The 23,438-nt window shown below is 39.3% G+C and overlaps 3 protein-coding genes across 5 annotated transcripts in view; 2 read left to right on the forward strand and 1 right to left on the reverse strand.

Annotated features, from left to right (window-relative positions):
* The window catches only part of EFTUD2 (elongation factor Tu GTP binding domain containing 2), a 37,724-nt gene extending 24,405 nt beyond the window's left edge, over nucleotides 1–13,319 (reverse strand). The window contains exons 1-11 of the mRNA XM_007423441.4: nucleotides 13,224–13,319; nucleotides 12,092–12,206; nucleotides 11,609–11,774; nucleotides 9,869–9,947; nucleotides 8,913–8,988; nucleotides 7,491–7,556; nucleotides 6,936–6,971; nucleotides 5,937–6,027; nucleotides 3,795–3,877; nucleotides 2,347–2,513; nucleotides 195–319 (exon numbers count right to left, since the gene is read on the reverse strand). Coding sequence (XP_007423503.1) covers nucleotides 195–319; nucleotides 2,347–2,513; nucleotides 3,795–3,877; nucleotides 5,937–6,027; nucleotides 6,936–6,971; nucleotides 7,491–7,556; nucleotides 8,913–8,988; nucleotides 9,869–9,947; nucleotides 11,609–11,774; nucleotides 12,092–12,196 — 994 coding nt within the window. The 5' untranslated portion in view covers nucleotides 12,197–12,206; nucleotides 13,224–13,319. The remainder of the gene's footprint in view (nucleotides 1–194; nucleotides 320–2,346; nucleotides 2,514–3,794; nucleotides 3,878–5,936; nucleotides 6,028–6,935; nucleotides 6,972–7,490; nucleotides 7,557–8,912; nucleotides 8,989–9,868; nucleotides 9,948–11,608; nucleotides 11,775–12,091; nucleotides 12,207–13,223) is intronic.
* A 72-nt stretch (nucleotides 13,320–13,391) lies between these two features.
* Nucleotides 13,392–18,724, forward strand: DNAAF19 (dynein axonemal assembly factor 19). Of its 3 annotated transcripts, none has more exons than XM_007423438.3 (4): nucleotides 13,392–13,612; nucleotides 16,056–16,201; nucleotides 17,190–17,322; nucleotides 17,993–18,721. In XM_007423438.3, exons 2-4 carry the CDS (start codon nucleotides 16,074–16,076, stop codon nucleotides 18,467–18,469), a joined length of 738 nt encoding a protein of 245 aa, XP_007423500.1. In that variant the 5' UTR covers nucleotides 13,392–13,612; nucleotides 16,056–16,073; the 3' UTR covers nucleotides 18,470–18,721. The 3 variants fall into 3 exon arrangements, with proteins under 3 accessions (XP_007423500.1, XP_007423502.1, XP_025019318.1); XM_025163550.2 differs by lacking the exon at nucleotides 13,392–13,612 and adding an exon at nucleotides 16,399–16,672 and having other exon boundaries at nucleotides 16,075–16,201; nucleotides 17,993–18,724; XM_007423440.3 differs by lacking the exon at nucleotides 13,392–13,612 and having other exon boundaries at nucleotides 13,621–16,672; nucleotides 17,993–18,724.
* A 1,155-nt stretch (nucleotides 18,725–19,879) lies between these two features.
* FAM187A (family with sequence similarity 187 member A) lies at nucleotides 19,880–23,438 on the forward strand. The gene has a single exon (XM_007423452.3). It carries the CDS (start codon nucleotides 21,280–21,282, stop codon nucleotides 22,525–22,527), a length of 1,248 nt encoding a protein of 415 aa, XP_007423514.2. The 5' UTR covers nucleotides 19,880–21,279; the 3' UTR covers nucleotides 22,528–23,438.

Here is a 23,438-nt window from a genome sequence, read left to right on the forward strand (position 1 = left end):
ACTTGTTGAGTGTGATGCAACACTGGCAACTGGCAAATCTAAATACATATACACAATCTATACTCAAATATCAACATTAAAAAGAATAAAAATTTAACACTTGGATAAAGTTCATTTGGATTTTGCAATTGGGCTAGCCTTTTGGATAAGAGACCAGGATATCTCAGTGCAGAGTTATTTTGTCCGATACTTACCATACATGTCAGCATAGATCTTGGCAAAGGAACCCAGTGTGAAGCAAATGCTGTACTGAGAACTGGCAAAACAGACATTGCCCAAAAGAGGTGAAAGAATCAGGTTCTCATCTGTGGAATACATGCTGAAAACAAGAAAGTTTAAAATCAGACAACTTCATCAAGAGAAACAGTAAAATTGTAGGATAAATATGAACTCGGATCAAAGCTTTTGCCAGGAAATTCATTGTTGAATTAATTATGGTCTATGAAGACAGGTTTTAGTCAGTGAAACTGAAAGGTAAGAGCACATGTTAGGTTCTCTAGACTATTTTGATTGCATAACAAGAAGTAAAATAATATGAATACACAGATTTTATTTACTGAATAAAGCTCCATCACACTTCCTTCAGTATCTCCCAAGTTTTGATTAATCGGTTAAAGCCAATTTAATTTATCTGCCTTTTAACCAATAATTGGCTAAATGAAAAGAATTTGCACTTGTTATCAATACCCAGTGATGCAGAAGCTAGAATGTTGGGCTAGGGTTGGGGAAACCCGAGTTCAAGTTTTCATTCAGTCATAGTACTCTATGAGAATTTTAGGCCGCTTAATTCCCTTTCTTCCCAACCTCTCTTACAAGGTTGGTATATTGTAAGGAAAAAAATAGGATGCTTCCATATATGCCACCTTGTGCTTTGAAGAGAAAAAACCGGATTGAAATAAAATGAAATAGTTTGGCACTTAATCTCCATGAGGTAATGGAGTCACTGGGAGTCAGGTGGCATATAAATTTAATAAATTGTTGGTCACACAGCCAGATGTTTAAACTGGATTTGGCATTTTTATCCACTTATCCAGTCCTTCCCAAGGACCTGGGATAGGCAGATGTTGTTGTTTGATGGCGTTAAAGGTATTGTCGTAGGATGTAAGCTGTTCTAAGTAAAGCTGCCTTTTGCAATTGACTGATGGTGATTTTGTCAATGCTGATGGTGTTCAAGTGGTGCTCCAGATGTTTTGGGATTGCACCCAAGACACCTATTACTATTGGTACTATCTTTGCTTTCTTTTGCTATTGTTGTTCTACTTCTATTTGCAGGTCTTTATATTTTATGATTTTCTCCAGTTCTTTCTCTTCTATTTTGCTGTCTCCAGGTATTGCAATATCCACTATCCAGACTTTTTTGTCTTTCTTATCAACAATTGTTAAGTCTGGGGTGTTGTGTGGCAGATGCTTGTCTGTTTGAATTCTAAAGTCCCAGAACATTTTAGTTTCTTTCTTTTCTATTACTTTGTCTGTTTTGTGGTCCCACTAGTTCTTGCTTGCAGGCAAATGGTATTTCTTGCAGATATTCCAATGCACCACTGTTGCTAATTTGTCATGCCATTGTTTGTAGTCAGTCTGTGATCTTCTTGCGGCAGCTAACTAGGTGGTCCACTGTTTCTTCAGCTTCTTTGCAGGGGCAGCATTTGCTGTCTGTTGCTGCCTTCTCAGTTCTGGCTTTGTATGCATTTGTTCTTAAGGCTTGGTCTTGTAAAGCCAGAATTAGCCCCTCTGTCTATTTCTTCAACTTTCCTGCTCTTCGCCATTGCCAGGTCTTGTTATCTGTGATGCCTGCTAGTGTTTTGTGTACTGGCCATGTAATACTTTGCCTTGCCATGTCTCTTTTCTGTTCTTCATTTGGTCTTTCTTATAGGCCAGTTTGGTTTCTCTGGTATTCAGTAAGCCTTCATGGTATACTAGCTTCAGTTCATCTACTTCACTGTCCTTCAGATATTCTTCTAATGCCCTTTTTTCTTCGACAACTGTCTGGTGTACTACTGCTGCTGCTGCTGCTGCTGCTTCTGCTGCTGCTGCTATTATTATTATTATTATTATTTATTATTATTATTATTATTGGATTTCCAACTTTGGAATGAGTCAGGTAATGAGGCAAAGTCTTCAATACATTTGATCCACATTATAAATGGGAGATTCTAAGATGTATAAATATATAATTAGGTGAAAATCACATATTTTAAAATAACCACTGGGATGTGAATCTTACCAAATTTGACATTTAAAAAAACTGACATTTAAGGAAGCTCAGTATTGTTCTGAATTGATAGCTATATCAAATATTGAGGCTGTGGGATTCAAGCATATCCATTACAAATAGTCTCATTTCTGTACCTGATTAAGCCATTGACTTCGTCCACTATGTGCCTCAGCTTATAATAGGCATCAGTAGGTGGCAGCTTCAGTTCCAATATCAGCCGGTCAATCTTGTTAATACACACTGTCACTGCCAACCTTTCCTGCACTGCGTGTTTGATCAACCGCTCAGTGTTGAGCATGACCTAAAGGGAGACACAATAGATAAGGGCACCAGGTAAGGCTTGAGGAATAAAACAGTGAACCTTATCTGGTGGAGGAGCAGCCTACAGAACAAGTATGCTCAACTGTAGGCTGCCTGTCTGTCTGATCTATCTATCTATAAATATAAATATTAGAATAAAAATGTCTACTGCAACATTGTCTTTTTTTTAAGACAATGACTTTTCACAAAAATAAATCTCTATACCACATACGGAAGTTAGCAAGCAAAAGATGTAGGTGCATTGTATTTTATAGTGTACTGATACCTAAGCCTATGCAAACACAGAGAAAAAATCAGAAAGGATGCCATTACAAAAAAGAAGTTGCTGGTACTGCATTTAGCATATATGAGTAGTATATATGAGAGCCAGTTTGGTCTAGTGGTTCAGGCACCAGGCTAGAAAGCAGGAGACTGTGAGTTCTAGTCCTGCCTTAGGCATGAAAGCCGGCTGGGTGACTTTGGGCCAGTCACTCTCTCCCAGCCCAACTCACCTCACAGGGTGGTTGTTGTCGGGAAAATAGGAGGAAGGAGTATTAGGTATGTTCACCATCTTGAGTTACTTATAAAAAAACTCAAAATAATAAAGGCAGGATAAGAAATCTAAAAAATAAAAATTAGAGTATAACCTTCTCCATTTCTGTGCTGTGCAATGTTTACCCGTGCTTAACAGATTGGGCTACAATTCAAATGAATCAAAAGGAGGAGGAAGAAAGACATTGGGCTCTGTAGTCTTTTCTTGAAATTGTGAGAATAGAGATTTTAGAAACCACCTTGAGGCTCAAGTGCCCAATTCCTTCAAAAATTGCTTGTAAATTTTAATGATGTAACCCAGATGCTCCCAAACCTTCTTGGCTCATGACACCCTTAGTGTGTTGGTAATTTTTTCACAGTACCCCTAGGCCAAAACTTCGAACTTCCTCAAGCTAATAGTTTGCGATCCTGTGGCAACCTTGTGAGTTCACTGTAGTGCCCCGGGGCTCTGCAACGTACAGTCTGGGAACTGTAGATGTAACATGTTTCTTTTCCTGACGTGAGTATATACTTGAAACAATACCTCCCTTTCTCCTTTTCATTTTATGTAATCATTTAGGCTGGAAACATCCTGCTTTCAGAATTTGGAAAAAACTAACTGTTCTTGGTGCTGGCTAAAATTTTTAACAAAAGAGCTTCCTTTCTGCCTAGATAATCTGAGTACTTGCTCTTTGTACAATACTGTGTCCAATGGAAAAAAATCCCAACCTAAGAGAACACACACACTCACCCCCTCAGCTGCATCAATGAAAAGTACCACACCATCAGAAATGCGAAGACCTGCTGTGACCTCATCAGAGAAGTTTACATGACCTTTAGGAGTTAAGACAGAAAAACCACAATTCAGGAATGGAAAATCACTACATTCTTTTCTTAGGAAATGAGGTTAATTGGAGCATGAGAAATCAGTCCTTGGGCCCATTGTGCTTCAAAGCTTTGAATGTTGCAAGTCAAAGGCCTTCTTTACACCCCACAGTGAAACAAGGAATACTGCCGACATCAAAATACCCTTGCTGATTCTCAGTGTTCCGGAAATTCATGGAAACAACAGCCTCCCCTGAATTAGGAAACCTTGAAAAGGTCTTGGCTTGAAGCTTGTTTTGGAAAGGAAAACTTGCAATTCTGTGGTAGAATACCTGCAGACTTTATGTACATAAAATCTAAAGTACAACCTGTAGCACCCCTAAGTAGGCTTAGAAAGAACACATTTAAAATCCTGGAGACCTTAGTGGATAGACGATGCTAAATTAGAAAAACCTATGGTCTCATTCAGTGTAATTGTACCTTCATGAGTTGGTTAGCAGAGCTGTGTCTATATCAAAAATGATTCAGAAGATCTTCAGATCTTTTGTCCAATCTCTCTGCTATTCACTAAAACTGTCTCTCTTTTTTCAGGTTTGTGTGCTACCCTTTAAAAAATGCTACTGTTTAAGGAATCCATTCTTTAAAGTCAATGCAACTCTCAAAGTATTAGCACCATTTTCCTTAGGCTGGCCCAGAAGCCTGAAAAATGATGAGGTACTATGATCATGTGAGGTCCAAATGTTTCTTCCAAATCATTTTCAAAAGACATACATTTTTTTAACATCTATATGAAGCCACTGGGGGAGGTCATCCAACAGTCTGGGATGCAGAATCATCAATATATTGATGGCACCCACATTTATATTGCCACCTCAGGCTGTAGGGAAGATACTGTCAATGTCCTGTCCCAGTGCTTGGAGTCTTTAAGGGTCTGGATGGGAGCAAAGACTAAAGTGGAACTTTAATGATATGGAATTACTTCTTATACAAAGGGGACCTCTGTCAATGTCAGTATATTTCTGGATGGGCAGGTATAACCCTTGAAAGAGCGGGTTAATGATCTGGGGGTCCTCCTGGACTCCCAGCTTCTGCTAGGACAACACGTGGAGGCCAAGGCTAAGGGGAACTTTCTCTGGATTTGGCTAGTGCACCAATTGTGATCCTATCTGATGCAAGAGGACCTAGTTATAGTGATTCATGCCCTCATTACCACCTGACTGGATCACTACAATGTGCATTACATGGGGCTGCCCTTGAAGAAAATTTGGAAACTACAACTGCAATTGCCTGCATTCTTACTGATACCTGACTTTGGAAACTTGTCATACAAATTCTGCAACTGATTACTATACATTTCTGAGTATAATTTAAGGTGCTGGCATTGACCTTCAAGGCTTGGCTTGGCTCCTGGGTACAGGACTGCCTTCTCCCAATTACATTGGTTCAGCCTATCAGATCTTGTAGGAAACAGCTGCTAGTGATGGTGAGGAGAGCCAACACTAAGCAACGCTGCTTCTCCGTAGCAGTGGCCTCCCACTGGAGATCAGACTCAGCCCCTCCCTAATGACTTTTAGGAAACTATTAAAAAATTATTTCAGAGAGCATGTTCTTGCTAACTTAATTTCTTGAGTTACTTTTATTATAATATATCACTCAATTATTCTTTGTCATTTATGTCTGTTTTCTATGTAGGTGTTTAAACTGTCATTTCATTGTATTCACTGTAACCCACTGAGAGTTGTTTGAATATGGCAGGGTATAAATCCAAATATTAAAAAAAACCCATCTTATTAACTACAGTTCACTTACAATGAAATCTATCTAGGAGAATAATTGGATAATTCATACTGTTACTTTGCTCATGACTGCAACATTCTCCCTCTACTGGAACTTCAGGAGATGCAGATGTCAAGAACTGCATGTCATTAAATATATAAACTGGGGTTGTTGCATGTCACTTATGCTTTTGTGCATAATTTTAGAAGATTCTCTTTTTAAATATAGCAGGGTTAAAACCTCTTAGCCCAAATTTCTGCTGCTTTATAGATCTCTTGCCTGTTCAACTCACCAGGTGTGTCCATGATATTGAAGAGAAATGATTTGCCTTTGGTGTCTGGGAGGACAATGGTCACTGGTGTGCTTTTAATCCCAACACCCCTCTGAAATGAAAACAAGATCATGATAGAGGTAGAAATAATTCTTTAATCTGAAACCAAGGACCAGAGTTTAGGATAGAGGATGGTAAGAAACGACAAGAGAATAAGGAAAAATTGTACACATTTCTGGGACTGTAACATTAAGACATAAGGGCAGAGATCTGTTATATGGCATTTGACAGGATGAAAACCCTTGAGCATCAAAATAGATAAAGATATGAGAACCTGAGACCTAGATTTTGTGCTATAGATAGGAAGGGGAATAAAACTTCTGGAATTTCCCTATATTTATATGCATTCTAGGTCAGACCAGATTCCCCTTTCCCAAGAACAACCAGAAAAAAAACTGCAGAAAAGGACAATTAAAATCAATATGGAGTTACAATATCTTCCTGGAAAAGCTAAAGCATTTAGAATTTTAAATGTAAGGGGAAAAAAGGACAGCAAAGGAGAAAAACAGAAATGTATAGATTTATAAATGAATGGGGAGAAAAGGAAGATGTTTTCCAGTGGAACTCAATGATAGCCATGCTGGATGGGGCTGCTGGGAACTGCAGTCCAGTAACAACTGAAGACCTACACGTTCCCTATTCCATAAGTTTGTTTTAGTTCCAGAGATGCTAACAGCAAATAGGGGTTTTTATGAAGTTACATGGGGCATCTGAAAGGTCACTACAGAAAAAAAATGCTGAACAAAATTGACATTTTGCCTGATATAACAGGCTTTTATGTTTTTGCCAGAGTTGAAGCAAAACTTATTGTTGTGTGGTTTTATATAGTTTTTTGTACTTCAAAATGTTGCAGGAATATAATGAAATAGCTAATTCAGGGAAGTATGCAAGAGGCAACGGATCACAAATATAGAACTTCCAAAAGGGCATAAACCAGTATGAAGACTTAAATATACTTACCTCTTGCTCGGTGAACAGAATATCTGTATAGCAAAGCTGAGAAAAATAAAACAGAAATAGCATTGCTCAGAGACTGGATTAACTGAGGCAGGATATTTTCATCCAGACTATCTTAGTAACAGTGAATGCTGTTTCTCCTTTACTTCTGTTTTTCCAGTTTGCCCTCAGTAAGTCATGTGAGAGGTCTCAGAGATCTGCTCTTGGAATACTCTGTTGTGTATGTTTTATGATTTTATTATTCTTTAGATTTATAACCTGCTTTTCCTCCAAGATCTTGAAACAGCTTATATGGGGCTCACCCTTCATTTCATCTTAACAGTCTTGTGAAGCTGTGCTGTGTGTGAGGGAGGGGCCCAAAATCACCACTAAATTTCCACGGCAGAGGATAGATCTGAACCTGTGACTCCTGGCACCAAAATCCCAAGAAAACTGACCTGGTCTGTCTGTTGCACACACTCCAAGAATAATGGACTATGTAATTGGAAGACTAATTACTTCTATATGTTTTACAATGCCATAAATCTACTTCCCAAACAAAGCATCACAGTAACTTACATCCTGGTCATATCGCTTCCTGATCTCAGGATGTGTCTGTTCAATCAGGCAATCCACAAAACAGGTCTGAAGGCATTAGAAAAGGAAAAAGAAATGACACATCAACCAGCTAAAATTCCTAGTCCAAGAAGCATAAAAATGTGGTTTCATAATTCTTTTTACCAATTAGGAGCAAGGTGGTCCCCTATTCTGGGATGACAACCAAGCAGCATGGGTATAGGCTGTGGGGTGGGGAGTGTTAAAATCAAGATGCTGATTGGGATCACCAATTTGACTTCTCTCTCCCCCTCTCTCTCCCCCTCTCTCTCTCACACACACATTGCGGACACTCCTGTTCCACATATTTTAGAGGTCTATAAAATATTAAAACCTATTCACTAAGAGCTTCACCTTTATTTTACTGTTAAATATATATGCCACTATTGTTAAAAGCTGTTCTCAAAACCCAGAGCCATGAGAGTTCAAAGCAGCTATTTAGGCCATCAAATCCAACAGTGTAGGAAGCCAGTTTAACACGTCTTCACTGGTACATGTGTCTAATGAAAAGGAGCTTACTCTTAGTAAATGGCTCCCTGCTCTTACTGACAAAGTTTTAATAACATTCAACCAGAATTTGCATTCCTGTAACTTAAGACTGTTATTCCATGCCTTGCATTTTTTTAATACCCCCACATTCACTAGACAGTTTGCTTGCCCTCTTAGTAACTTCTCTTTTAGAAATTCATTCTTTCTTAGATCTAATGACACTGCTCAAAGAGATGTTTGCTTTTTTATTTTCTTCCCCACTCTGGGACCACCTTGCTCCTACGTATTGCATATATGCAATAGCATTTAAAGGAAGTGTAGCTATTCCAGCTTTATTTGTAGGCAGGCAGATAACTTCAGTATCTCTTTCTACCACGCAACCAAATTTTGAAACTACTTCTACCAGAAGAGTCATAATGCTACAATTAAAGCACGCTTTATTTGTTCTAAGTGTGCCCAATCACCGAAAAGCACCATCGGTTTTTATTAAATTATTTAAAAACATACAATAATTCATTTCAAATTAAATGCATTAAAAACTCTTACAAAAATAATCAACAGAAGTCCAGCGTAACTGACATTCATGTTAATAATTCCAGCAAGCACAATATCATCTATTGCCTTGTGTAGTGCTTCAAAAACAAAGAGCTATTCCTAGTCTGGGAAGTGATTACTGCATCTTCTTGCACTGACAATAATGCATTTCAAATATATGCAATATTGAAAGGAATAGCTTCAAGAGTGTCTCAGAGACATCAGAGTTAATTCTATGATGATTTAATAAAGCTTAGAACAATTTCACAGAGCCCTAAATCTCCCAAGGGAAAACTTTTTTACTACCACATTTATTAAATAAACTATCCAACCCTATGAGTGAACATGTTAACTGATGCTCACTTTGCCATGGTGTAGGTGCCCACAAAGTGTAACATTCCGAATCAGTTCCGAGTTGTCCATCAAATCTGCAAGAAAACTAAGAGCAGAAGATCAAAGAGAGGAAAAAGCTGTTAGTGGTGATCACTGGCAAGGAAAGTTTCCCTACAGATGCTTTGGTCTCTCACCTCATCCTTGTCAAAGATGGAAATCATTACAGCTTTACCAGTTTTTGAGAATCTTTACTTTGTAGCTGTGTGTTTAAACAGCTTAAATGAATCTCCCAATACTGGAGTGAAAATCTCTTTATGAAGTGGAAGAGTTCTTCTTGTACTAAAATGTACACAGCAAGATTATTGCCCTGTTGAATCAAGGCAGGAAGAGAGCAAGATGAACAGCTGGATAGTTGCTGCATCAATATCAATTAAAGTCTAGGGAAACTTGTCTCATGTTATGACTTCATAATATTCTGCATTTCCTCATCTCTCTTTCACATTACTAGGCTTCCCCAGCAAACACAAAGGGCAGGGAACAAAAACTACTGTAGTTTAGATTGTAAGTTCTGAAGATATTGAGATAAGTAGGAAAGAGTTGGCATATGACAGAGGGCTTCTGATTGGTCAATAAAAAATGAGTAAAATACACTGAGTAGAGCTTAAAACAATATATATTTGAGTGCAAGGATGATTACATAAAATGGATTAAGGGGCTAATGTTTACAAGGGTAAACAGAAAGGGTAATGCAGAAACATAAGAAAAGTGTTATAATATGAATAAAGCATTTTTCACCAAGCTTGCACATTGCATATAAGCTGGACTACATCTCTCAGAACATGATACAAATTCAGATGAATACAATAGTTACTATATCTTTTACTGGCCAATTTGAAGCTGTGAAAAGTACTGACAGAAACAAAAACAATAATGAGGGTTGGATGGAAAAGAAGAGGGAAAACAAATAAATCCAAAGTTCTACTCACTCCATCTCATATACGGTAACTGGCAATGTCTGCTCCATGAGGGAAAATTTCTTAGTCTTCACTGGTTTAATAATAGGTTCTACAGTAAAAGAAAGCATTAAAAATTACTGTCTTTAAAGGGAAAGCAAGGCATTCCTAAATTGCCTAGTGATCAGTAGGAAAAGGTGCAATAATACATACTTCACATCCTATGAGTCTCAAACTGAATTTCATGGATTTCTGATTTATGTGTGACAAGCAAAGAAGAATGGGACAGAGAAATTTCCCAAGTATTAGGTACTGAATGTAACTAATGGCAAATTAGACAGAACAATATATTTTGGCTTAGTTCTCACTGATGTAGAACATCTAGCCTGAAATACAGCATGGCAAATCAGTGTTTATATATGCTGTTCTGTCAAAAGAATAAATACAGAACAGATTTCTTGATGAGGATTAATGCTAGAACCTTTCTCCATGACATCTAGTTTTACATGTGCTGGGAGTTTCACATACTTTCTTAGTTCAGGAAGATTTATCTAGAAGCTACCTTTGTGTCCCTTCAATATCAGGAGGGTTTTTTTTAGTTATATTTAGAATACAGATATATGTCAGTCTGCAACACTCAATTCCCAATCCAAGTAAATCCTCTGGAGACTAGACCATTCCAGTAAAGATTTCTTAATCGAGAAGACGTACACAGCATTCCATAGATTGCTGAAACTGAAAACCCGCTCTCAGTGTTTCCCTTTTAACCCCCCTCTCTGCGGTTTCCCTCCTTTCAAGTTCCAATCCCTTTCACACCTTCTCTTGGATCTCTTCTTAGTCTCACGCTTGCACGACCTTGCAAATTCCTGAGAACTCGATAACATTCCGTCTGTCTCTGTCTACCTAAATCTCTCGCGCCCGCCTTATTTTATGGCAGGAACGAGCAAGCAATTTATATAAACTAACATTCTTAACATTTCTACTTTATGGCCTATGTAAGGAAACATTCTAATTAGGTCAATAGCTCTACTAAATCTAATATTTGACATAAATTGATAGTTGAATGATTGCGAGGGTCCTGATAATATATTATATAAACTATATCAGTGACAACTAGGTAGTTCCTATTGATGTTTAAGTAAACAAATACATTTAACAGAATAGTTTTAAGAATGGTTAAACATATCCTTTTTTCTAGCCTTGAAAGGTGCAATGAGCTAAATCTCGCACATTGGCCGCTAGAAATATTTTTCCAGGCCTGTATTGTGGACACTTTTCAGATAGGAAAACATCTTTATTTACCACTTATGCTGTAATCTCTCCCTTCTACCCAAGGTTTGGCTGCCTTCTCATCATGTTAATGGAACAGTCTCCCCCAAGCTGGTGCCATTGGGATATGTCAAATTACAACTGTGAGAGCCACTCTGGGGTAGCGGCTAAAGCGATGGGCTAGAAACCAGGAGATATGAGTTGTAGTCCTCCCCTAGGCATGAAAGCCACTGGTGACTTTGCACCAGTCACTCTTTCTCAGCAAAACACAACACACGGGGTTGTTGTTGTTGTTATAGAGAAAATAGGAGGTAGGAGCATTAGGCATGTATGCCACTTTGAGCCAACCAAAAATAAAACTAATAAATAAAATAAACTCTGATCATTCCCAGGCAAGCTGGCTGGATTTTACAGTAGCTGTAATCCTACAAAACGGAGTTAAGGTTTGGAAAAGACTGTAATAAGTTATGCAAGAAATTGAGCACCACCATTTAAATTTCTCACCTGTAAGAGGCTGTGTATCTTCCTCCTGCACTATGGTTTCTACTTCTGGACCATATACCTCTTCAGCAGTTGGATAATATTTCTTATCCTCATGCAACACTACGTCCATCCCAGGGTGGTCTTCATCATGGTCTCCCATGTCATCGTCATCATCATCATCATCAGGCTGAAACCAAAATAAATTGCCCTCAGCCAACTGGTAATAACTAGAGTCCCACTTATAGAACTTAGGGCTGGTGTATACATTCACAGTTATAACTTGCAAACAGATATGCACACTGGGTAGTTTTTAAAACGCTGGCAAACAGTAACGCTCTTTCTAAGCAACATGTAACATAGCTACTCTTAAAATTAAGGCTAACTCACATTTAGTTTAATCTGTTCATTACAGAAATTGAATTACATAAGCATGTAACTAAACAAAAAACTAAAGGATGATCTTAAGCGTGAATATTGTTTGCAGCAAAAGCATGAAATCAGTACCTCATCAAGATCTTTTGAATCACGACCCATTTCATCATCGTCATCATCGGAATCAAGCTCTGGGCCAATATAATTCCCAAATTCATCATACAGGTCTGTATCCATGTTGCTGGGTCTTAGAAAGGAAAAAAAAAAAAACACCTTTAAAACAGAGCTGAAAAATGTCATTCCAATATTTGATTGCTTTGCTAGTTATTTAATGTGCTTACAGCTGCTTGCAAGATTCGTATTGGGATACTTTTCAATTCATTTTTATCTTGACACCTTAGTTTTACTGAAAGCTTAATAATTTATCAGCATTTAAAGCTACTCCTCTCAACAGCCTATTCCTTGCCTATATTTCCACATTATATTTTCAGCTTCCCTATTATAAGCTACCAATCCATTAGCTTTCCTGTCCTTTTATTTACCTAAGAGCTGTTTCTTTATTCATCAATTCCCCTAACAGCTTCCATCATTTTCCCTAGTTTTAATTATCAGGTATACCTTCTCCAACTCCTTTTCAGCCACAACTGCCCTCATTTCACAGCATTTACCTTATCCAGAATAAAAACAGTTATTCTTACAGTATTAGTTGTTCTAAATCAACAGTGACCTTTTCAGAATTGCCAGCCACAATTTCCAGTTTTAGAATATGATGGCTATTATGGGTTAAAAGAAGAAAAAGAAAAAAAAAAAGAACAGTATTTCATCAGAAACGTATATTATAGTTTTATTTCCCAGAAACTATCTGAATGCATCTATAGGGTTTCACTGTTGAGTCCTTTTTATTTCAGAGGGAGGATTGTATATTAACTTTTCACGCTGCAATCAATAAAGGCAGCCATATACTGTAGAGATTTAGCAGGTCCACACTTATTCTCTACTATTTGAAAGTTTGAAGTCTTATTTCTAAAATCTATCTTCCCGTTAGCTTCCATAGATAGAGTTCTCCAAAACCTCTACGTGTTTCTATATCCATTTATTCGAATTTCAGCCCGTACTTCCTTCAAAGTACGAAGCGCGTACTTTAAGCGTAATGAGAGGTATTGTGCAATCTAACGGCTATTTTAAATAGGTTTTTTTTTAAAAAGAATCAATTTTTTAAGCTTGGAAGATTATGCCAGAAATACTCGCGCATGGATACACTCACCGTTTTTGTTTCCGTTCTCAGCAAGCGCGCGTTACTTGAGACGTTTCCTTTCCCGGCGCACGATGCGACAGCGGGACAAGAAGTCCCTTTCACTTCCTCCGGAAGTGGGAAGTTGTCTATTTACCAGCCTAATTGATTCTCAGCCCTTTCCCCTCTGTTTGGTGCTGGGGAGTGAGGGAGAATTAGAGATTCACTTCCGATTCTTTTCGGTCCGTCTCGGCAAAATTAAAATTCCTGCAAAAGCATGGGTTATATCAGGCATTTATTATAGACTGCTCCGATCGCCATAGGTCCATCCGCCATCCCTGTGACGTTTCGTTTTCTGGTTGTTATGGAAACCCAACCGAAGCTTAATTGCTATAGAAACTGGAGGCCTAGGCGGGAAGAAGGTAATGGAACCACGTTTCCACAAAGCTTCCCTTCGTTCTATCTGGTATCGGTCGTGTTAGGGAGAGGGGAATCGAGATCAGTTTTCGGGGTATATACGTGGGGTAGTAACATAAAACATAAGCCAGTGGAATCCGCCGGCACTGAATATGGAGTGGTCAAAACAGCGTTATGAGTTCGGGCTGACTTGCTTACTGTTTCTGGGAGTGCTGCCGAATATATTCTTGCTTTTTGTTGTTCAGTCGTTAAGTCGTGTCCGACTCTTCGTGACCCCATGAACCATATTGCGCCAGGCCTTCCTGTCCTTCACTGCCTCCCTGAGTTTGCTCAGTTTCATGCTCAATATTCTTGCTTACTGTTTTATATTTACGTACTTCGTTTCCGTCAGTGCCTATTCTTGGGTGGGAGTCGACCAGGAGACCCCGCGGCTGTAGGCTAGATTGGGAGTTGGGAAAAAAAAATGACCCAGAAGGATGCATTCAATAGCAAATCCCTTACATAATGGTGTCAGAACCCGCTTGCAAGGATATGGCGGTGAAATCACCCAAAGTTGAATCGACTCAAAAGAGACCATGTCTGTCTGTCTGTCAGTTTATTTATTTATTTAACTTGTCCCCGCCCATCTCCCCACAATGGGGGACTCTGGGCGGCTTACAACATACTAAAAACATAAATACAAGTAAAAGTTATAAAAACCAAGCATTAAAAAATAAAAAAGCTGAAAAATCCAAGAGGCCGATGGGGGCCACACCAGGCCGCTAAGGGGCCAGCCAACCCCATTTCTGATATCCTCCCTCCCCGCCCCAGGCCAGATGGCAGAGCCAGGTCTTCAAATCCCTCTGAAAGGCCCGGAGTGAGAGGGCCTGTCTCACCTCCGGGGGCAAGATGTTCCAGAGGGCGGGGGCCACAGCAGAGAAGGCCTGCCTTCTGGATCCCGCTAAACGAAGTTCTTTTACCGCGGGGATCCGAAGCATGCCCTCTCTGTGAGATCGGGTGGGACAGGTTGAGATCGTGGGGACGAGGCGGTCCTTCAGGTAGCCTGGCCCCATGCCATATAGGGCTTTAAAGGTGATAACTAACACCTTGAATTGGACCTGGAAGCAAACCGGTACCCAATGCAGCTCACGGAGCAAAGGTGTTATATGGGTCCTTCTTCGGGCCCCAAAAATTGCTCGCGCGGCCGCATTCTGGACCAGCTGGAGCTTCCGGATATTCTTCAAGGGTAGCCCTATGTAGAGCGCATTGCAGTAATCTATCTGGGAGATAACGAGGGCATGAGTGACTGTTTGTAGGGCATCCCAATCCAGGAAAGGGCGTAACTGGTGGACAACCCGAAGCTGTGCAAAAGCCCTCCTGGCCACAGCTGCCACCTGCTCTTCGAGCAGGAGTCATGAGTCCAGGAGGACCCCCAAATTACTCACTGGGTCTGTCTGGGGCAGTGCTACCCCATCCAGAACCAACAATGACAACGTCCCGGATACAGGGGAGCCATTAACCCACAGCCACTCCGTTTTGCCAGGGTTCAGCTGGAGCCTGTTGTTCCCCATCCAGACCCTCACAGCCTCCAGGCACCGCGAGAGGGCGGACATGGCATCACTTATCTCACCACGGATGGAGATGTATAGTTGAGTATCATCAGCATACTGATGATACCTCATCCCATGGTGACAGATGATCTCACCCAGTGGCTTCATATAGATGTTGAAAAGGAGCGGAGAGAGAACCGAACCCTGTGGCACCCCACAAAGGAGGGGCCGAGGATGGGACCTCTCGCTCCCTATCACCACCAATTGGGATCGGCCCCGGAGAAAGGAGGTGAACCAGCATAAAACTGTGCCGCCCACCCCCATATCCCTGAGCCGTCCCAATAGGATACCGTGGTCGACGGTATCAAATGCCCCTGAGAGATCAAGGAGAGCAAGGATGGTCGCACTACCACCATCCCGCTCCCGCCAGAGATCATCCATAAGTGCGACCAATGCCGTTTCCGTTCCATAGCTGGGCCTGAAACTTGACTGATAAGGGTCCAGATAATCCGTTTCCTCCAGGACCCTTTGGAGCTGCGAAGTCACCACTTTCTCAACCACCTTCCCCAAGAAGGGGCGGTGGGAGACTGGACGAAAGTTGTCCAGTACAGTAGGATCTTTGCTGTTTTTACTGAATGAATTCACTGGCCACAGAATAATGGGGATGGGGACTGTATTAATATATTAGAGCAAATGAAATGGAAGATAGAGGCAGGCATGGCTAATTTGGAATAGTCAGTGAAAGCAGTTACTGCAACATTTTATCTCATTTATTTTCACATTACAGATGTGGGACTAAATAATGGTATGTTTGGATAATCATAAGAAGCTGATTGAATTTTCTTGTGAGATTATTTGAGAAAGAAACCTAGTCTTTCAAATCAAATGTATAATTACTGGGCAGCTGTGTTGTTCCTAGGTTCCCAAAGTGGAAGGCATGATAGATTTCCATGCTTTAGAGAAAGAGTTGGAAGAAGCTATTGCCACTGATGAGAAATACCAGAGAGAAAATGAGGCTAAGTTCCGAGCAGTGCATCAGAAAGTGTCATCTTACGAAGAATTCAGGTTTCTTGATTTTCACTGATTCCTTTATTGATTTGATACAAAAGATGTATAGAGACATTAATTTATCCATGAGGGCAACTTCCTTTGAATTTAACACAGTTTATATGTGAGCATTTGTAAGCCTGGTTATTTTTAGAATCTGAACTCTTCTGGATGAAAGCACAATATTTGTAACATCTCTATTTTTGTCCCAACAGTGATTGTCTGAGCTGCCTTCCCGCTGTTCTATTGGTGCTGAGAAATGTATTCATTTTATAGTAGCCTACCTGCAGTGTGTTAAAACTGGAGAGTAATAGTTGGCCCATAAGATTACTAGTTCACTGCATGTAGAATATTGGTGATATATTGTATTACACACTAAATAGCATCTTAAACGTTAATTATGGAACATAGAGATTGGAAAGTGACCTATGAGACCTTCTTGTCCAATCCTTCTATCTTATGCGGGAAACTTACTACAACACTGAAGAGGTATTCGTTTCTATGATATGTGTTAGCAATACAGTGCAGTTTCCATCACCTCCAGTTTTAACTTTTGCATACCTGAGAGAAGGGAGCCAAATAACTTTTAACAATTAAATCACTCTCCCTCTTATTATTTTGCATTATTTATCAGGGAAAGAAGCAACAATTGGAGAACTTGACACAGAGAGGTTAGAGTTACCAGTTAGAACTGGAGGAAGCAGAGGTGTTCTCTTTACCACATCCTTTTTCTCCTGCATGTTGCAGTCTGTATTAATGTTATAGTAAGTTATCCAAAGTTTCATGTGACAGAGCTGCCTTTCCCATACATTAACAGTTCAGAGGCCAGGGCTCATATAGGATGCATGAAACAATTGAAACTTTCCTGCATCTTTAATAATTAGAGAAAAATGATAGTTTAGTAGCTTTAAACTTTTTCATCTCTGCAACATTGTATTAGACCAAGTTGCTGTTGCTGAAATATCATCTGAAATATCTCTGGAACCTTCTTCCATTCTATCTGCAGGGATATTGTTCTAGCTTCCCATTTGAAACCTCTGGAAAAAAAGGACAAAATGGCAAATGGCAGAAATGTGTTATGGAACTCCTATGCAGTTAAAACAAATCACAAACAAGAGAGTAAGATAGAATTGCCTCAGGTAAAAGTAATTTTTTCTGTGAGCTGAAATTTTTCTCCAAATGTTCTTCTAAAAATTAAAACTATATTTGATTAGACACTAAAACTAGAAGATTGCTTTCCTCAATATTTGGATAAATCTGACAATGAATATGAAATAATTGTTCTCTTCTCTTCTCTTCTCTTCTCTTCTCTTCTCTTCTCTTCTCTTCTCTTCTCTTCTCTTCTCTTCTCTTCTCTTCTCTTCTCTTCTCCTCTCCTCTCCTCTCCTCTCCTCTCCTCTCCTCTCCTCTCCTCTCCTCACCACACCTCTCCTCTCCTCTCCTCCTCTCCTCTCCTCTCCTCTCCTCTCCTCTCCTCTCCTCTCCTCTCCTCTCCCCTTCTCTTCGTTTTTATTGTTTGATTGAAGTTATACCCAAAAGTATAGTGAGAGCAAATATCTTTCAAAAGATGATGCTCCTGCTTTCTCCACTTGGGTCTCTTCTACTTCTGGTTGCTCATCATTAATTAATATACTATGCTGTTCACTTGTTAAAAAAACAGTTTCTACCAGCCCTGTTTAAATTTCAGTTTCCATAAGACATATAATTGATACCCTAAAAAAGGAAGAAGCCTGAATTCTTAATTATGGGGTTTGAAAGTAGAATAATAGCTAGGTGGTGGACCTATGTCATTTTTAAAACATTCTCTAGGAATTGGAGCGCCTCCCTGAGACCTCTGCAGAGTTCTACAGAGATTGGCGCAGATGTATGAAAAACAATCAGGAACGCTATCACCTCCTGCTCCAACTTGGATCCCAGAACTTGGGCCGGATCTTCCAAACAGATCTTGCCTTTGGCCTCTTAGGTGAATTTCTAATGGTGCTGAATAAAAATGCTCGCATCGAAGACTGCAATGCTATCTTGGACATCTTGGAGAATTTATCAGGCACCAAACGTTTTGGTCTAAACGTTGAACTCCTGAGTGAGAAAGAGAAAGAAAGCTGCAGGCAGTTGTTTGAAAAATTGCAAAAAATGGGAACTCCCCTTGGCGATTTTCCTGCAGTTCCACAGGTTCCAAATGAAGATGGTACAGATGTTACTGAAATCCATTGCCAAGCAGGTGAAGTAGTTGAAAGAAAAGTGTTAGAACTAATGAGCCTTTACCATATCTCCTTGATCATGTCTTGAATTTATATTAATAACTACACAGGATATGGAAATATTATAATGTAAAGGAAGGACTAGAGTGCCCATAAAAAAAGATAAAAATCATAAAAAATGAACCATATCCATCAGCTATTTTAGTATATATTGGAAATATAGAAGAGTGAATGAAGAATAGATACCTAGTCAAAGAGTCCTTGCCTCTTGCTTTTTGTCTCTGTTGCATTAAAATGTTATATCAACTTTACTTTCTCCAATCACACAGTTAAACCATTATCAATTAAAAAATATTTGCTATTTGATTTGTTTTTGCAGTACTTTTGTCATATTTCTTATGACACATCTTGACTGATCTTCTGCTTTAACTAGAAGGCTTAGTCCCTGAAGTAGCAAAGGCACAGCAAAACAGACAACTCAAATGTGGGCGTCTTTGAGCATATTTGCATAGTGTTTTTCTCTGACTGATAGGTAACCATAGCAAGCAACTCAGCTGGGATCAGAGAAGGACTTTTAATTCAGACTGCAGAAACTGAAGACAAGTATTAATCATAATCAGGATTTTATTAAGATATTTTGAGGGAATGCACTTTATTCTTTAAAACTATACAATGTCAGCGATGGTATGATAGATTGCTTGTCTCTTCTATTTCTAGATGTTCACCATAGGAATGGTCCAATTAACAGTTTGGAAGCAAGCTTTTGAGTATCTGCAATGTTCTGACATATGTCAAAGCAAAAATAGTATTATACATCCAGGCTAATATTAACTTGATTCTATATTAGTTGGGATTCCAACGAACTTAGTCTTGATAGAGAAAATAAAAAATGTGTTACTTCCCAGCAAAGCAATAAAACATTTCAATGACATCTCAAGATGTTTTACTCCAATTTAAGGAAGTTGTTTTGGATCATGGTATCAGATGGAACTGTCCATCAGATACCTATACAGTACTTAATCTTTGCCCTTTGCATTCTCTTTCATCCTTCTCATCAGAGATGCTACATATACCAGGGAGGCCTTGGCAAGTTGAGAGTGCCTACAACCCTTCACAATTAGTTTAACTAAAGATAAACATGCAGGCCATGCATTGTCAAGAAATTTGCTGTTATCAAATGATCGAATTGTTTGATCTTGTGTCATCTTGGGCACAATATTGAGGTAGAAATGATACTATAAAAAGATATTATTGTGAAAGTAGTAAAGCAGCAAAGAACCACAGATACGTTTGGACCAAGAAGATTAGACTTTGGGGCTTAGCATATCATGTAAACATAGCAAACGAGGGATGCTATATTTACCATATTCAAGAAATAAAGCTTCAGCTATAGTACATAAGTTTCTTCTATCTAGTTCAGAATTGGGGAAGCCACGTTCCTTGGATTCTACTTTGAGCTGCCTAGCCAGGCTTTGGTTCCAAGTCAGTTTAATAGCATTTAAAAAACAAAACAAAAAACCACCCATCCTGAAAACCAAAAAAATATCAGCTTTCCAGCAAACATGATTCTACCACACACTGGTATCATTGTCCCAATCTGTAGATCTCTTAGTGTTCCACAAAAGACATTGCATAAGCTTCAGCCATCAAAAGGCTATCTACACCATGAGTGCTCTAATTCGTCTTAATTGTGATTAGCACTTAATTATATAACTTCGTATGTTATGAAGTTGTATCTAGAGTATACTCTAGTAATAGAAAAATCACAAGTAATGGGGTGTAGATGGATGGGGGAAAAGAATCTCCATCTCAGTCTTCTTCCAAAAAGAATTATTTAATTCAGATGCTACATTAAATATTGCAGATACTTATATGCAATGGGGGGTGCAATTATATGGTGATCCTACATGTTGTAATGTTCCTATCATTCCACAGTTTCACTAGACTGGTAAAGGTTATAGAGCTAAAGCAGTCTAACATTACTGTGCAATTCTGACAGATGATCAGTAAAGGCTGAATAGGACTTGAAGGGGAAAGTGCATGCTCACATCAGCCTGAAATGCCAATCAGCAACTCCCTGATCCCATCTACTACTCACCTTCAACATAGCAGATGTGTGTGTTGTGTGTGTGAAACAGATTTGCACATCATGCACCTGACCAGAATTCTGTCAGTTTTAAGTGAGGGAAAGAAGTCTTTAACATTACAGTAGTAAAGCTAAAGATGCCTTATAACTCAGTCATAGGCTCATAGTCTGGGAATGTGATGAAAATTTGTCATGAGGACTTGGCAAAACAAAAACAAAAACCAAACAGGTTGCCAGGCATGTTGGTACTGTAGTTACAGTAGGTGCATTTGGGAAAATGCCTTTTGTTCCTTAACTATGTTAAACCCATTTAAAGAGTTACATAACAGTTTTTCAGTATTTCTCCCCTTAAAATAACAGGAAACCACACTGCCAGGTTTCAATAATTATGCTACAGAAATGGCAATGCAGTCTGAAGGTCTCTAACAACACAACAGCATATGGTCCTAGGTTTCTGATTACTTTAGAAAACAACAACAATGCTCCTACTCAGTATGAGGCAGCTTCATTTATACAATCAGCCATAATGGTCTACAAGGGCTTAGATGTGTCCATATCAGAACTCAGTTTGCATTCTAGAACTCACAGAGGCATTTCTAGAGTCTTTGTTTCTTATGAAAGGATAATATGCCCATACAGATACACATTGTTAAAAAGTCAGCTCCAAAAGAATTGGAACAAAACCAGCAATTCTAGAATAAAGGGTCTCCTTATTGATGGCCATAGTAAAAATGTAAACTCCAGAATTTGTAAATGGCCTCTCCTATAGGACATGGAAACTGTTGGGTGATGTGTATTTGGACAGTCATCAAATGGCTTCAGCAGGGTGGGCCGGGATAGCTATGGTCCTTGGTGCTGCTGATGTTCTTTATGCCTTTGCCATTATGGAAAAAGAAGATGTGTTCAAGAAGACTCCTTGCCCAGCTTTCTTGATGTTTGAGAATGCTGCTTACTTGGCTGATATGAGCTTTGAGTTGCCCTGTAATTGTAAGCCAGAGGAAATAACTACTGTAGTTTGGTACTTTCAAAAAAGCATGGGCAGTCAGCAAACTAAGGTCTTGACAGACTTTGATGGCACTTTGATAGTAGACTCAAGCCACATCAAGGTGGGCAGTGACATGCTCCGCCGTTTCAGCATTAGGATGTTCAGTCTCATTGTCTTCCGGGTTCAGGTGGAAGATTCAGGGCATTATATTTGTGGTACAAAGAAAGGGGATTTCTTCTATGGTTATGATATAGATGTACAGCCTTCAAGGGGCATAGCTGTTGCCTTTGCAGATGAGGGTCAGCATCCACAGAATGACCTCCATGAAGCAAATTTCACAATTTTCACCATTTTCTGGGACTGGACCAAATGCAACCGCTGTGATGTCAGAGGTGAGCAACGGAGAATTGGTCTTTGCTATGTGAGGAGTTCTTCTCTGTTCAGGCGGTACCATACCACTATAGAAGAGGTGGCATCTTGTGGCTCAAAGTCAATCCCAAAGCATTTTCTTCGTGGTATTCAGATGAGAAAACCTGAAGTTGTTATACGAAGTTGCATGGTATCTTGTAAGGGGAAGACACCCTCAAATGAAGGAGAGGCATCCATTTCAAACGTCATCTCAAAGCTTGGAGAAAAACCTTGGGTTTCCAACATCCCTATTCAATTCCACAAGCAGCCCCTTGGCAGAGGATTGATCATTGCCTGCCCTGGTGCTAGGCCAGAGCATGCTGTTGCCTGGGATAAAGATTCAACTCGATTGTACCTCACTAGATTTCTCACTGGGGTTAACAAGACCATGAGGGTCTTCATTGACCATGGAAATCACCTCCACATTCGCTTTACCCAGATGAATGACAGAGGTATTTACTACTGCTGGCGAGAAGGAGAAATAGTTGCTGGATTCCGGCTATCTGTAGTGTACAAAAGCCGCCACAGACGAAGCCTTGATGATCCTGAAACTCAGTATGCTATTAAGACTATTGTTACAAGCTATGTGTTCATCACCACCTTCTTTATCATCATTCACATTGTTCAATGTTGCCTCTATGTGTTTAAGTGTACAGCTATAGAATAGCATCTCAAGAAAATTGCCATGGGCCTAATAAGTGATGATGATGATGATTTGTCTTACAACTAATTTAATAATTAACTGATCAACTGTCTGGTTCTTTATCAATTAAGTGTTTCAGTTTAAGAACACTGCAGAACCCTCAGTGAAGGTACATTTTAGACAATCAGCTCTCTTAAATGTGAGAGCTAATATATAATGGAGTAAGCAACTATTAACAGAAGGCAAGGATGCTGTTTAATATTTTTTCATTAAACATGGGAATACAAAATTCTCTACTGTAGAATTCTCTGTTGTAATAATACGCCAATTGGTAAGCCAGTTCAAAAGCCATTTTGTGAAAAATTCAGATAGAATAGCTGTTAACTGAGCATTGTCAGTCTGAGTTGTCTGTCATTCTTACAGATAAGAAAACTGTAAGAACACCATGTTACTACAAATGCTTTGCCTGCTGAAAGTGTCAGTTTCATCCTGCAGACATTAGCATCTCAAATTTGGAAAGGACTTTAGGTGGCCAGGAGGAAATCTTTTTGCTGAGTCCTGAGAGCTGCTGCCATTCTGACAGGCATTACTACGGCAAGGTGGGCCAAAGTTTTGAACTAGTATAGGTTCAAAAATACTTGAACAATACACATATATTGCAAATCTGTAGCAGTCACACACAGGGCAATCATTCTGTTGACAGCTGAAGGTAGGTGGGTAATTCACTTCTCAACCAGTTTAATTGGTGTAAGGCAGAACGAGCAATTGATTTTGTGCAGCTTTCATCCCAAAAGGAACTTCTGCATTTTGTTTTTATATACATATTTCTATCTGTGTCATATATTTTCTTGTCTCCTTGGTGAGCCACTATGAGAATACTTTGGAGAGTAGGATATAAAGACATCAAACAAAGAGAATAAGCAATGAGAAACTAG

Source organism: Python bivittatus, unplaced genomic scaffold (assembly GCF_059951505.1).
Source record: "Python bivittatus isolate LINGU-HERP-01145 unplaced genomic scaffold, Pbiv_v1 ctg000410_np1212, whole genome shotgun sequence".
Lineage (NCBI taxonomy): Eukaryota > Metazoa > Chordata > Lepidosauria > Squamata > Pythonidae > Python > Python bivittatus.